At 48.4% G+C, this 15,163-nt stretch overlaps 1 protein-coding gene across 3 annotated transcripts in view; it reads right to left on the bottom strand.

The window, feature by feature from the left end:
- OPCML (opioid binding protein/cell adhesion molecule like) overlaps positions 1–15,163 on the bottom strand; it is a gene marked incomplete at both ends in the record, with an annotated part of 1,078,949 nt that overhangs the window by 3,655 nt on the left and 1,060,131 nt on the right. For 2 of the 3 annotated variants that reach the window (XM_079709170.1, XM_079709169.1), the window contains 3 exons: positions 9,681–9,832; positions 10,308–10,428; positions 10,811–10,948. In XM_079709170.1, coding sequence (XP_079565296.1) covers positions 9,681–9,832; positions 10,308–10,428; positions 10,811–10,948 — 411 coding nt within the window. Of the gene's footprint in view, positions 1–8,735; positions 8,763–9,680; positions 9,833–10,307; positions 10,429–10,810; positions 10,949–15,163 lie in introns of all 3 variants that reach the window. The other variant, XM_079709168.1, reaches the window with a different exon arrangement.

Here is a 15,163-nt window from a genome sequence, read left to right as displayed (position 1 = left end):
GAAGAAGCAGTGGATTGCTGCTGTCTAGTGAACTGGTGTGGTCCCATGATTACTGCTATGCATCTGCCCTGCCTAGGCCTCACTGCTTTGTCTTTGCAGCCCTAAACCCTTTGGGGTAAAGTCTCTGACCACTGTAAAAGTGCAACCAACGCTTGGGACTTTGGCTTCAGACCAATTTGGGCTTAAATCCTGACTCTGTGGCTTGCCAGCTATGTGATCTCAGACAAAGCACTTGCAGTTTTCTCCTTGAAAATAGGGGTAATAATGTGGAGTTTTCAGGATAAAGGACTGGAGGGATTAGGACAGTGTCTGGTAGGAAGTAGTCATGTGATCGTGGGAAGGGCTGCTCTGGTGGGTCCATACCCCCTACCTTCCACTTGTTAGTTGAGGCTAATATTGGCTTATTTCGACCTTTTCCAAATACATTGATCCTGAGCTGGGTTTTGGTAGGTGAGAATGAAGAGGTGAGATGGGTGAGAGAGACCTCCGGCCATTAGGGCCTAGGAGGAGGGTGTGGGGCACTGGGCAGGGCAATGAGAGAGTCCAAAGCCATGCTCTGTGGCAAGGCCAAGCGCAAAGGACCAGTCCACGAGGGAAGCAGACCCCACGCTGGCCTCGGAAGCCATGCCGTCCACTCAACAAATGTGTGCTGGTGCTTTCATGTGCCAGGCTCTGTTCCAAAGAGGAAGACAGGCACAGCCTCTGCCTGCACACACCCCATCTTCCATTAGCTTTTTTTTTTGGCCACGCTACACTGCGTGCAGGATCTTAGTTCCCCGACCAGGGATCGAACCCGCGCCCCCTGAAGTGAAAGCTCGGAGTCTTAACCACTGGACCACCAGGGAAGTCCCCCTATCCTCCATTAGGACCTAGAATTCCTCTGTCCTAGTCTAAATCAATAAAGAAACACAAATATGTTTTAAGCCCTCACAGATTCTGAGAAGAAAGTCCTTTGGAACAAAATAATCCAACCTCCCTTTCATCACAGGAGCACCCTGCCTGTCTAAGAGGAGTGACTAGCAGAGCCAGAATTCACATTCAGAATCAGGGAGAACTGAATGTGAATTCTGGCTCTGCTAGTCACTTGCAGGATGACTTCAGATGAGACGGTTAACTGCTCTCAAACATTTTTTTTTTAATGTATAAAATATGTGCAGAGGTGGTTTTCTGTATACTTGCAGGGTTGCTCTGAGGATGAGTGAAGATGATACATAAAATCACTGAGTATAAGTAAAGGATGAATAACAATTGGGTCAATTAGAACCAGGACCATAACTGCTAGTGTCTAAAATAGTATCTTTTGTGGGGCTCCTGCTTTAAATAAAGAGACCCTATGTATACTGAATTATTAAAGATAATTGCCAAACACTCACTGAAAGCAAATGTGACTCTGGCTTAGCAAGTGACTGGTCTCTCCTGACAAGACCTGATGTGGCTCCAACCACAGGTAAAGGCTTCCCAAAGAAGGCCAGTTATTCTGAGGAAGTGCATGTAGAAGCCCAACTCTTCCTGTGGGCAAGCACCACATTCAAGAAATCTTTATTTATGGTTAACAGTGACTCTGTCTAATAGAATAGCTCTTACAAACATCAGCCTTAGTTAAATATTTTTCAGGGATAAACTAAAAGTGAGAACATGTAATTATGCCCTTTCCCCGCATTCCAGCCTCTCCTTTTCCCTTCCTCAACACTAAAAACGTATTGCTTCCTTCTTTCCTGAAGTTGAGCGTCTTTGAAAAGCTCACATGATGACACAAAGCCACAAAACCAACTGTGAATGACAACAATGACAACTAAATACCCTGAGGACATATGCAGACCAAAATAGTTAGTCCTCAGCACACAGAAAGAAGAGATAAAGAGACAGAAATGATCAAGAGATACATTCCAGAAATGGTAAATGTCACAAAGGTCAATCAATCAGTACGTGTACTCTGGGCCGGAGGGAAGATTTTATGGTACGGCCATGTGTGAGGCCCAGCAGCAGTAAGACAGTAAATAAAGAAAGAGGCAAACAAACAAATGAGTAAAATAAAGTCCACTTTGGAGAAGCTACTTCCTTTGTTAAATTAAATATACTACACATTACACATTTTTAAAAAGCAAGTTTGTTTGAGGGTTTACCATAGAATTAACCAGCAGCCCTAGCTCTCCTGGAAGCAAGGGTTTGCTGCTGCGCTCATGCGCTGGCTGATCACCCTCTGGAGGAACAGATTTTGAAAATCAAAGTACCCAAACTCAGCACAAAGCTCCCAGAAAACTATATAAGTTTACTGATGAGGATCCTGCCTCACAAGAGATTTTGAAGCTTAAAAATGGAGGGTCCATAACAAGTGAGAAACGTATTGAAATGTCACCCTTTTCCTTTCCATGATTGCAACGAAAATAAGGCACAGTTCTTCAGCAAGAAGTTCGAAAGCAAAGTGTTGCTGTAATCCTACTAAAATAGCAGGTGGTAGGGTGATCACATGAAGGAAAGAAAAGAGAAAAAAAAAAAAACCCCACAGCCGAGTTGAACTTGGTGTTAGCGCAGTGAGATCAAGGAGGCATCTGAAGTCTAAGAAGATACAGTTTTGTTCTGAAATGTGTATGGGTTTTATAAATATGAATGTGAACTATGTGACCTTCCTAATGAGGAACCAAAAGGATAATGATGTTTTTGGTGATTAAAAGAGAAGTGAGGAAATCTAATTAGAGGATGTGTGTGTTACACTTGTTGGGGAAACGTAAACCTATTTTCAGCAGTGCCGGCTGATGAAGGTGCATCACTCCCCTTCAAAGGGAGCTTTTCCTTCGTTGCCTTTAATTACAGCAGAACACAGGGCCCTGTGTTGTTCTACAAGGAAGATGAACGGGGCTTCGCAGCTCCAGGAAGCCATGCGGATAAAGAAGCCAAAAAGGCAGCCATCTCTGCTTTGTGCTCCCACAAAGCCCAAGGCCTAGGAAGTTCATATCAGAAGTTAATTCAAACCAGTCAGCTCATCACAACCCTGAAAAACGCAGGGCTTTGGTCTGTGCCAAACCAGAAGCTGGGGCGTGTGCTGACATCAGCACAGCCCGAGTGCTCTGTGTTAAAATCTAAATGCTCAGGCTAACGGCCAGATGTCAGTGATTCAGACGGAGCAGGGTAGGGGCGTGAGGCAGTGACAAGGAGCCTCATCAGGAATGAAATGTGAAATGTCTGCATATTTTTTCCTAATATGTTGACATTGTGCAGGTTGGGGAAAATACAAATGATGAGGCTGCTGCCGTCAGCCAGAAACGATGGTGTTTCTCTCTGACTCATTCCCTCCCACCTGGATTTAAATTGTGGGTTTGGAAAATAAAAATCATGTACGTTATCAGCAGGAAATGGACAGGCACGTGCAGCTTTTGATGCCTCTGCCAGAAGAAATCATTTGATGAACGCCTTCCTAAACAGTCTGTCGGGATGTTTGCAATAGCCTCCCTCACAAGGGAGAAAGACCCTGCGGGAGGGGACCCTAAATTTCAAATTAGAACTGGGACGTAAGGGGGGCTGGAATGCAAGGGAAAGTGTCAGCCATTGACTTGGCTTCCCTACGGGGCAGTGGAGGAGACTATAAGACCTTTTGAGTATTTGGCCTTCCTTTGGTTAGTGAGGAGTTCACCCTGTAAGAGGCTGTAACGGATGCCCCATTGACTGGAAGATATATTTATTAATCCAACCAATGCTTACTGGTCAATAAGTATTGTGAGATACAGGGCTACATCCTTTAGTGCAGAAACAAATACAAACAAAATATAAGCCTAAGGGTAAACTACCAAGAGAGTCCAAAAGATGGGTGAGTGATTCTTCAGTGGAGTTCAGAAACACTTTATGGACGGGGTACCGTTGAGTGGAAGCTTAAATGGTAAGTACAATTTTATCAGGCAGAGAAGAGGGCAAACGCCTCCCTCTGTGACCCTTCAACACACTGGAAGAGACAGTATACCTACGGGTTAGAAAGAAACACGGGTTTAAGGTCAGACAGACCTGGGTGCAAAACCGGATGTGAACGTGTCCTTCTACGGTGGAATTCCTACCTGCGGGAAGGATTCAGTCACATGGCTTAAATTCTCTGAGCTCCAGGCGTACTTACCTCAAAGGGTTCTGAGCTGTCTGAAGCCCCTTCTGGCTGACACCTACTAGCTAGTAGCTTCTTCTCTGCTCTAGTGCAGCACTTATATTCTATATTCTATTGTAAATGTCTATTTACTTGCTTGTACAAGGTTGGGAAGTCTCCTCCTCTCGGTACTTAAATCCTAAATCTAACTCCTGGCACACAGTAGGCTCGAAACAAACATTCGCTGAATCAATGAATTGATGGACAGAAGCAGCACAGTCGAGGCTGGACTGTGCAATAGGATCGGGCATCCCCGGCAGGGCGGGGCGGGTGTCTAGCATGGTGGATGCAGAGAAGGCAGTGGGGAACTTGGGGCCACAGGGGAGGTTGATCTTGGAGCAGGAAAGGCCTTCGAGGGTTTTCTGGGAGGCAGTTTTCAGCAGGATGTGGACAGGTTCATTCTGAGTTTGGGAAGGGCCACCTGGTCCCGAAGCGGCAGATTGAAGAGAGATTATCAAAGACAAGGGGACCACCCACCGGTAAGAGAACGTCATAGCCAGACAAGGCCCCTGCCCCGGCGTGAGTGAGATGGCAGTGGCGGGAGGGCTGGTGCCTGCTTGCTCCGACCTGTTGGCTGACAGGTGTGGGGTGAGGGAGAGGAAAGGGTCAGAATGGCCGTGGAGACTGTAGTGAGGCGGTGGGTGAGAAGAGACGGTGCACGTTTGAGGAGGGAAGGGGTGCCAGGGAGAGAAAGATGGAGATTCCCCTGGGACATTCAGGTAGCAGAGCGTCTTATGGCTCAGAATTGATGAAAGCACTAGGGACACAGACAGGGGAGCCCCCAGACTGCTGCTCGGAGACTGTCTGGCTCCTGGGTGCCTACGCTTCCCTGGGAGAGCTTGCCTACAAAGCTCATACTCAGGACCATCCCGGGAGATTTTCATGAAATGGGTCTGGGGCCAGGCCCAGGTATCTGCATTTTTAAAGCACCCAAAGCAGTGGGCTAAGATCCAACTCTTGAAGATGCCTGAAGACACAGAAGACCCTTCTCCTCTTGCTGTAATGCCACCCATGGGCAGAAGGTGGAGGGACTAGAAGCAGATTGAGACCAAGAGGAAGAAGAAAGCCACAGCCAGTCACATCCTAGAAGCCAGAAGCAGGGTGTTGGGGGCCAGGGAGGTCTGGGGCTGAGGGGAGGCTGGGAGTTCGGAGGGACACAGGCCGTGAGACTGAGGCATGGATTGGGCTGGACTGGAGGTGAAGGGAGGGGAGATTCAGGATCCTCAGCTCCTACACCCAACCCGCAGGTCTCACCTGGAGCCACCTGGGGGAAAGGTGAGGTTGTTGGGAGCCTTTATAGAGGAGTGCAGGTGGGGGGCAGGGCATGACCAGCTTTCCGTGGGGTCCCTGGGTGAGGGCAGCCCAGGGTGCAGGATGAGAAGAGCTGGTCCGGCTGCCTTTAGTTGATGAAAATCCTGTCTGAAGAGCCAGCCTGATATGTATATGTACTCTGGAGGAATGGCCATTAGCAAAAGAAAATATAGATTCTGTCCTCATAGTTTCCAGGGGCCAAGAGGTAGGCCTTCTTCCTGGCTGCTCTGAGGGGCTGAGGCTTTGCCTTGAGGAGAAAATCCTGAGCCCAGATGTTGCATTAGCCAGAATATTTTGCCATTTTCACTTGCAATGACAAGATTCCTAGGAGCAGTCCCCATTCCCGGTACTTAACTCTTAATGTAACTTATTTGTGTCGCTGCTGCAATTGCACAGATAAAGTGTGAGAAATCTGTTTGTCTCTCGGCAGCATCCCCCTCCTTTCTGGCTTTGTTTGCCTTCTCTGTGCCTCTCCCCTGCCGGTTCCCGTAATACAGAAATACAGACGTTTACACGGCTCATTACGTGCCCCACACTCTCTGCAGTGCCGGATGTAATGAAGTTCAGAATGTTCCCTCCTTGCACCCTAAGGACAGAGGGATGGGGCCCCTTGCTCAAGACCCAGTGGAAGCAGAATGGGCTGGCAAGTCGAGAGGACGTGAGCAGCTTCTGCAAGAGGCAGAGCCGTGGCCAGCAAGCTGAGCCCGGCCGCCCCTGCTGCGTGCGGACCTGGCCGGGCTCCAGGATGCCAGGGCCCAGGTGGCCTCCGAATGCCTCACCCACTCAAGAAAGCTTACGGATACTTCGAGCAAGTTGCTTGCTATAGGCACAGCACCTGCTGCCATTCCCAAGGTTACGGATGCCAGGTTTTGGAGATCTGCTTCTTACCCTAGTTTCCCTTTGTTTTTCAAATTCAGAACAGAGACTTAGAAAGCTGGAAAGAAGCCTGGAGTCTGTTTTGTTCTGTTCTTATATTTTACAGGCAACCACGGAACAGAGAGCAGCATGGTTTGTGCCAGAGTCAGGACTGGAACTCAGTTTTCCCCATCCCCGGGCTGGTCTGTTCTCTACCTTCCGTTGCCTCTCCAGTCCTGGCAGTGGCCCGGGGCTTAGAAAAGTGTACAGTCTGAAATGCCACTTTGAGTTGGCACTCAGCTGGGTGACCTGTTCTATCTGTGCGGCTTCTGGAGGGGCAGCAACTGGTGGTGGGTGAGGAAGAAATATCCCACATCAAGGTCAGCCACTGATTCATCTTTGAGCATCACCCACCCTACCCGTGTTGTCTCTCAGTTTGCCTAAGCACTTCCCGTCTCAGCCCACTGTCTTCATAGCCTGTGTCTTCTGCTTTCTTTCGACATTGCTTTCATCTCATTTCCCTTTGTTCTGTGCGTGTAGGTAGGAAACATAGGAAAGACATGTTTGTGTGAGAGGCCTGTCATGAATGTATGTTGGGATGGGTTCACGGTGCAGAGTCCAAAGGGTCTCTAAAAACCAAGCTTACAGTCTTTGACGGCAAACACAAATGCGTGCCTGGGATGCAGGGTGTCTGTTTGTGTGGCTTTGGGGAATATAAGCAGATCGGTTATAAATGTTCAAATGGTCCTTTAAAAGAATGCATTCGGATTAGGTGCAAGAGGAGAGACAGAAGTGGAAAATGGGTTCAAACAAGCTAATTGTTGACACGGGCTTCGTGTGGTTGTGGCTGCATTGGGATATGAAGCTGTGCCTTTCCTAGGAGCTGAATTGTGTCCTCCAAGTTCATAGGTTGGAGCCCTAACCCCCCATGTGTATTTGGAGATGCAGCCTATAAGGAAGTGATGAAGGTCAAATGAGGTTATAATGGTAGGGTCCTGATTGGCTAGGATTAGTGTCTTAATAAGGAGACACACCAGAGAGCCCTCCTCCACCCCCCCAGCTCTCTTCTCTCTCCCTCTCTGCACATGCTCAGAGGAAAGGCCATGTGAGAACGAAGTGGCCGTCTACAAGCCAGGACGAGAGCCCTCATCAAAAACAGCTGACAGAGATCTTCCTGGCTTGATCTTGGCCTTCTGGCCTCCAGAACTGTGAGAAAACAAGCTTCGGTTGTTTAAGCCCGCAGGCTATGCTATTTAGTTATGGCAGCCCTAGACGGCGAATGTATCCTTAATCTCCACGCATTGTTGTTCTCGGCTGTGACACACTTCTCTCCCGAGTTAATGGTACAGAGGGACAAGCGCCCGTATCACCTAGCTGTCAGTCCTGGAACCTTTCTGTCGGCCCCCCACGGGCAACCCCACCGACTCAGGGGTGATGGCAGGGTCAGTGGCAGAGCAGCAACCCAGCCACACACTTTCTTCTAAGTTTTATCAAGACCTAGGGATGGACATTCACAGACACCAAGGTGTGGGCAGAGCCAGTGGCCCATGATTTTCTCGGATCCAGAGCTGTGGAAAGGGCGGCTGCAGAGCTGATTCCAGATCTGGAAAATTCAAAAGTTACCATTTGCTATGTGGCTGAGATTGATTCCAGACAGGGAGGGTGAGGCTTCCACTCGGGAAGCAGAGCTGAGGCCCCAGCTAGCACGTGAGGGAGGGTGAGAGTGTGTGTGTGCCTGTGGTTCACACCCTCATCCTTTGGGAAAACCCTCCAGCACTGAGGAGGGGTCTGGGTCTGGGTCTCATCAGCACCTCTTCACTAGCTATGCGAACTTCAGTGTCACTTAGCCTCCTGGGTCCTCCTCTTACCCATCTTTAAAATGGGGTTAATAACCTGTCTTGCATGGAACTAACATGATGCCTGGAAACCAATAAATACTGGGTAAATGGTAGATATTATGATGATCATTTTGAATCATGACCCAAGTACTTCTATTTTTAAATGAAGCTTTCAGAATTAAGTCATTAGCCCTTTCTGCCTTGGGCTGGAGGAATTATACATTCATACTAGTGTGATTTCCCCATGGAGACGATCATCTGGTAATCCATTTGGTGTCTAGGCTGGGTTCCCCTCGCTGCTGCTGTGTACAAATAGCAGAATACTCATCCCTCTTAAGGCCACCAAGTAGAAGTTTATTGTTTTGGCGGGGTGGTGGGGAAGCCCTTCTCCGGAAACATATAACGATATTTCATATGCACGTGTGTGAAAGCCATCATATTCTACATGCTTGCTACCTAAACTGTGCAGACCAACCCCCTGAAGTCTAGCCACTGAGGAGAAATAAACCAAGGAGGTGGAGCAGGCAAGCCTGTCTTTGAAGGAGGCTGAAAATCAAAAGCATAGGCATTCAGGCAGGCAGAGGAGTGAAGGAACATGCTATACCCACCTGCCACTGCTGATGAGGGGCTTATTTCTAAGACACACACAGCAAAATGCACACACAATGCAGAGAGAAAACAAAAGACATAGATCACACATTTCAGATGGTTGGTGGACAAAGTTTAGTTCATGTCAATGCTGAAAGCTTGTTCAGGGTCTGAGGTCCACGTGAAAAATGAATACCTTTTCGTCCTATTCACCAGCCACTTCCCTCTAACCAAATCTCAGCAAATAAACACGCACATACACACACGGACTATCGCCACAAGCTGGGCCTGGCCCGTGGGGTGAAATGTTGCACAAGGAGATGGACACAGTAGCGCGAGAATTGAGTGAGGGAGGGTGAGGTCTCCCAAAGGGCCGCTCAGGGCTCTGGAGGCCCCTCCCCCTGTGTGGGAGGGAGAGACCTGCAGAGAAGGGATGGCTGTCTCAGCTGTGGACAGAGTAGTCGTCCCGATGAGGAGTCAAGCCCCCTGCTCCGTTCATTTCAATGAATGAGAACGTGACATGCAATCAACATGAGAATCATGATGGCAGCAGGTAACTTGGTTTAAAAATTTTAATATAACCCCTGGAATCATCGACTCTTACTGTAGAGGGTATCTTAAAACTATATCTAATTTACCCCTCTGACCAACAGACAGTACTACAATCGACCTGTTCCATGGTTCCATCTTGTTTACGGTAACCAGTGTGCAACTTGGTTCAGAGTTTGGTTTACTCCTTTGCTGAGGTGCACAGCTCACCTTGCATGAGACCAGGAGGTATCAGTTACCTTGCAAACCCCACATACCGTGTGCCAGGAGAATGACGGTAGAGGTGCGTTCGCATCTAAGGTGGGGGATTGAGCCCTACGGACGGACACAGGCCAAGCAGGGTGTGCCCTCCTCCCGCCCGAGTCCCTGGAAGCCCTCACCCCACCAAGCCCCATGTCCAGGCCTCCTGCACTCACCATACAGTGTGATGCTGGCGTTGGTATTGCCAAGCTTGTTCGTGGCCACACAAGTATAGTTCCCATAATCCTTCTCTGAGACATTGAAGAAGGTCAGTGTGGATATGTGGCCTCTGTTCTCGATCCTCATGCCATCCAGGCTGGTGGCCAGCCTGCAAAAAAAGAGGAGGTACGACGGGTTTGGTTGCACACACAGAGTGAGGCAGCAGACAGGAGGGTCTGGGGAAGCCCAGACGCCGCAGATGGATCCACGCACACACTCTCCTCCTCACAAAGCCCTTCCCTCGGACAAACCCGGCCCCTCTACCCTCCAGCTGTAAGCACCACGGACTCCATCAGGGGCCAAAAGGGAAGGGCACCCACGCTCCAGGGCTACATCCCCCTAGTCCTTGAAGACCACCGTGTCTACAGCTAATCTGATTCTGAAACAAGGTCCATCAGTTTTGTCCACTTCCCAGCTCCCTCTGTGTTTTGTTTCTGGTTCTAAAAGGAGACTCTGTTATAATGGAGGCTGTAATCAGTTTGGTTTTGCCGTATCTTCCCCCCGGACTTCATCACCCTCCTTCCACGTGGGGAACGATCCGTCAGCTCTGCTTCGGATATGCCCTGTTTCCGCTTTCAAGGTACCTGGTATCTTCCTTGAACCACTGGAATTCAGCCGTGGGCACTGCAGAGGCTTCACAGCTCAAGATGCCCTTCTGGCCAACAGAGACACCTGTGTTCTTGGCTTTGGAGATGTAGGGCGGGTCTGCAGGGAGATGCAGAGCGAGTCCGTGATACAGGTGAGAACCACATCAGTCACCTGCTGCGCACGTCCCCCTGCCCAGCTAAACGATCATGTATTTTAGGAAAAGGACTTCTTGCTTGAAGATACTGTGTTTACCCCAGCATCTCTTCAAGCCTTCACACTAGCCCAGAGTTCATGAGTCTCCCCATTAGCTAAAAGTTCTGACAGTCACAGGAAGACTCCATGGCCCTGGAGGTGGTGATAAGCACAGCAATCTGATTCTGTATTTTCCTGCTGGAAACAACTAGGGTCTATCAGAAAATGACATTGCCATTACCTCTTTGTCCCCCTAATCCCCATGCCCTCCTTCCCCCTGGAACTCTCTGACAGTGGGTCTACTCACAGTTGACAGTGATTTTTACTTTCCTCACATCAGGGGCAGCAACATCATTCAAGGCGCTGCATTCATACTCCCCGGACTGGTCACGTTTGATGTCAGAGATTTCCAGGTATTCGTCCTCACTCACAAAGCCCTGGCCATCTGGGAGGAAAGAAACAGACAGAGACAATCAAGAAACTGTGAAACCAGGGGCATAACTGTACTCAAAGAGCTTAGAAGAGAAGGAATACAAAAGGCATAAAATGGAGGTTTGAACATCAAGTCAAAGATTCTGGACATTATGTTGGCCCCAAAGTATTTGACGAAATTCTCTGCTTGAGTCTTGGATCAATGGATTTTTGTCCAAGTCACTTGAACTTTTCAGACCATTTGATAAGAAGGGCATATTATTATTTTTCTTACATGATTATTATGAGGACTAATTAAGAGAGTACATATGAAATACTGTGGCACATTAGTAAGCTTTGATATTTTTAAACAGAATTGGCATGATCAATAATATAATTTTTAAAATGTGGCAATAACTTTAGGGTATGTGAGTATGGACGTCTTCATTTTTCACAATGTAGAGATGCCTTTGTACACAGAGTACAAACTACTAACTACTTGTAGAATGAATAAGTGATCATTTAACAATTTGATACAAACAGACACAAAGCAGGTGGTTGGTTTCAAACTGTCCTGGAGAAGATAAAGTGGAGAATGAATGAATGAGGAAGCCCTTCTTGACTGCTATGTAGTAGGTGCTCAATAAACATTGGCCAACGTAAAATAACCCTGAGATCCCCAGAACCTGGGGTGAGGGAACTCAATGGGTGTAATACGTGGCTTTGTAGGACATTCTGGAGGCTTCATGCTCAGGCTTTTGTGAAGGTTGCAATTCATGATCCTAAATACTCTGGGGCAGCAAAATTGACATTTCTTGCAGTCACTATTACACGCTCTTTCACAATCTGACCCCTCTGCTTGCAAAGAGGACAGACCTTCTGTCTTAAAACACAAATGTCCTGAGGCTGTCAAAGCACCAGGCTCCTGTGAAAACCCAGCCAACCCAAAGGTCGAGGAGAAAGTACATCCATTTGCATTTGTTTTAAGCCTGATACCTGATTCCTTTTTATGCTCCCTGCATGAGAGCAAAATTAGTTTTCAGAATGATAAAAACACATTGTAACTTTTCTCACACCCTGTAGAAGCGTAGCTGATCCAATGGTTGCTCGACAAATTAAGTCTGGGCCCATGATGGGTGTGACGCAGGAAGTGGGGTGTCCTGGGGGTGGGCTGATGGGCAGACATGAGGCCACTGCTTTGGCATCCTGACTCTCCTCCACGTGGAAGCATTGGGGTATCCCTACCACCCTGCCCCTTTCCCAGGACACTGGCTTTTCAGCTCTCGGGGCCTTGCTTGCCCCCATCACCCAGCCCCACCGAGGTCACCATGCCCACCCAGGCTCTACCTTCAGTGTCTGGATGTTGGTGATCAAGGCCAACCCCAGAAGGTGTGGGGCTCCAGGCAAATACGTAAACAAACCGAGTCACTCAAAGTCAGCTAGGAGCCCAATCTCATGCTATTCTTTGAAGGAAATCGTGCATCCGTCAGCCAGCCAAGCAATCCACTTACCAGGGCACCCTCCTGGAACTTAGGCCAGTTGACAGGCCCCAGGACAAGCCCACAGGTGAGAATTTCAGGATCTTGGGAATCTGGTGGAACCCATGTGAGGACTGGCTGGAAGTAGAGGCGAAGGGGGGAAGTGGGGTTTGGGACAAGTCCACACTTCCCAGTCTGAGATCTGAGTGTCCCTCCTGAATGGCATTGCTGGCCTTTGCTGGTCTCAGGCACCAGATGGGAACTTTGAAAATTTTGAGGAAGATGCTCCAGAGTAGGTGCCTCCTGGGGCTCTATTTGTTGGTATCTCAGGGTGGTGGTGCTGGTCATGACCCTCGACCCCAGCAGACATTTAATCACCCAGGCTGGTTCATATCTAATTCCTCAAAGCTCATTGGAAGGAGGTCAACATCCTCTCACCCTTTTTTCCTTATTTCTCTTAGACTTAAAGAATCGCAGAGTTGAAGGGGATTCTGAGATCACTTATTTCAGGATGTCTAATAAAGATAAAAATCGCATCGCTCATTGAAATGATGTTGGTTGACCAATCTAAGTGGTTTTAAGGATTAAACAACAATAAAATCAGACAGACCAAAATGACTTTCCAGATTCAGCGTGCCTTTTTTGCGGTAAATAAATACAACAGGATGGAAAGGATGGCTCTCTCCTACTAAGGCTCCATCATTCTTTCAAAATGTACCGCAGTGTATTTGCCACAGGTAATTAAACCCCCTGCACTTAACCAATCAAATGAGCTACCTACAGTGGGGCTGGCAGGGCACACCCCAGACCCCAGGAAGCACCGGCTCTGGAGCATCTTCCTCAAAATTTTCAAAGTTCCTGTCTTTGAATTGGGGGAGTTGGGGGGAATTGCTGGACAACAAGGCCACCCTCTGCAATGTGGGAATTTATCTTCACTATCTGTACTGCTGTTTTTATGGACTGTTATGTGACAGCAAAAAAAGGGAGGGAGGAAGGAACAGTGTTTCACATAAAATGGGGATCGTTAGGATAATACTACCTCATTAAGTGAGAAAATGAATTTTGTCAAGTTAGTTCTATAAAGTAAGTGGTTCTTGGGTTTTAATTTGCATATAAATCCCTCCAAGTTGTTATATCTATATCTATAGATAGATAGATTCTGATGTGGTAGGTCTAGGGTGGGCCTAGGGTTTTGCATTTCTACCAAGTGTCCCAAGATTTCCGTGCTGCTGCCCTGGGGCCCACACTCTCTACCAAGTGCTGTTCTCAGCCCGTTCTTACTCGCATGTGCATCTGGGTCTGCGAAGGGGCCAGCTGGTCAGCGACGTTTCCTGCCTGCCCTTTGCGTTGAGATCCTCGTGGAGCCAGCATCTCAAAAGACACCCTCTCTTTGGAGGTGAGAGCTTTGCAGGGCCCATTGACACTGAGGATGTGGACCCCTGAAGCTACTTTTCCACTGAGTCTTTGTGATCTTACTGCAGAACACGCATCCACTCGAACCCAGCTTTCTTTGCTAAGAAAGGGAAGATGTTGACACTTGTCCTCACCTCAAGTCCATGGAAGGAGACGGAGATGCTATTTTCTTAATTGCTTTGAATACTGGGTGAGATTTGTAAAGCAGAAAAAAATCTAGATTGCTAAAGGCCTGGAGACCTAGGAAACTGCAAGGTGGAATGCTTTCCCTGCCCTCTCCAGTTCTGGTTGCGATGTAAAATTCTGATTCCATGCTGCAGAGAAAAGGGCAGGAGGGAACAAATATTTGAATCCTAGCTAGCTGCTAGGAAGGCAGACTGCTGACTGGGGGGCAGAGGGGGGACCACATGAGGGGGGACAGGAAAGGAGGGAGGAGGAGGACGAAGGATGCACTGGTGCAAGGAAGGAAAGAAAGGCAGACGGGGTGCAGGCGAGATGCCCAGGGTGCAGGCAGGATGCTCTGGAGGCCATGGGAAAGGCTCTGAAGACACATTCAAAAGGGACTTGAAAAAAAAGATAGGCTACAAGACTATTTTGTTCTGACAAAACAGAAAGCTTCAAGTCTGCCCCACGGTTTTGCTTAATGTAAGAGGTCCTGTAATAAGCCAGTAACCCAGAGGCATATCACCCTGCCCTATGCATTTGGACAGCCCAATATAACATGACTGGAAGCAAAAAGGAAGTGGGCTCTGCATCACTGGCTGAAATATATTAAAAAATGTGGGTTCTTTCTTTCCACAGAGGAGCGCTTTGAAGAAGATAAGTTCAATCCACTGTATTAGGAAGATTAAGATCTGCAAGGATACAAATGGGGCCATTTATCAGGGATGGGGGAGGTCCCTGGACTCGGACCCCGCAGACACAGGTCTCGGGTTTGGGGAAGGGCTGAGCCGGCCCCATAGTTCTGTGGGCACAGGGCGGCCTCTTCTGCAGGGACACGTATTCTGACATAACAGTCACGGAGCGCAAGGAATGAGCAGCGTCCACGAGCAGGGTCTGGGCCATCTCAGAAACGGGGGAGAAGACCACCCCTGGGAAGAAGGGTCCCTGGCCTGACCGGCTGTCCCCGATGTGACCGGCGGCTATTTTACTCATCCCTTACAGTGAGAGAGGTGATGGGCTAGATGCCGTGGGGTGGAGAGGATGTAGAAGGCAAAGTCCTTGACTTTGGATAGTCCACAGTCTCATGAGGCCAGACCTGGAGTGCTTTATGTTTTTTCTCCCCAGGCTCTATTTTTCCATTCTTAGTTGCTTTTAGGCCCCTTAAGTAAGGTATGGTGGGTGGGTCAGAAAGATTT

The sequence above is a fragment of the Hyperoodon ampullatus genome, assembly GCF_949752795.1.
Source record: "Hyperoodon ampullatus genome assembly, chromosome: 7".
Lineage (NCBI taxonomy): Eukaryota > Metazoa > Chordata > Mammalia > Artiodactyla > Ziphiidae > Hyperoodon > Hyperoodon ampullatus.
The sequence above is the reverse complement of the archived record's forward strand: the minus strand, read 5'-3'. Positions and strand labels throughout refer to the sequence as shown.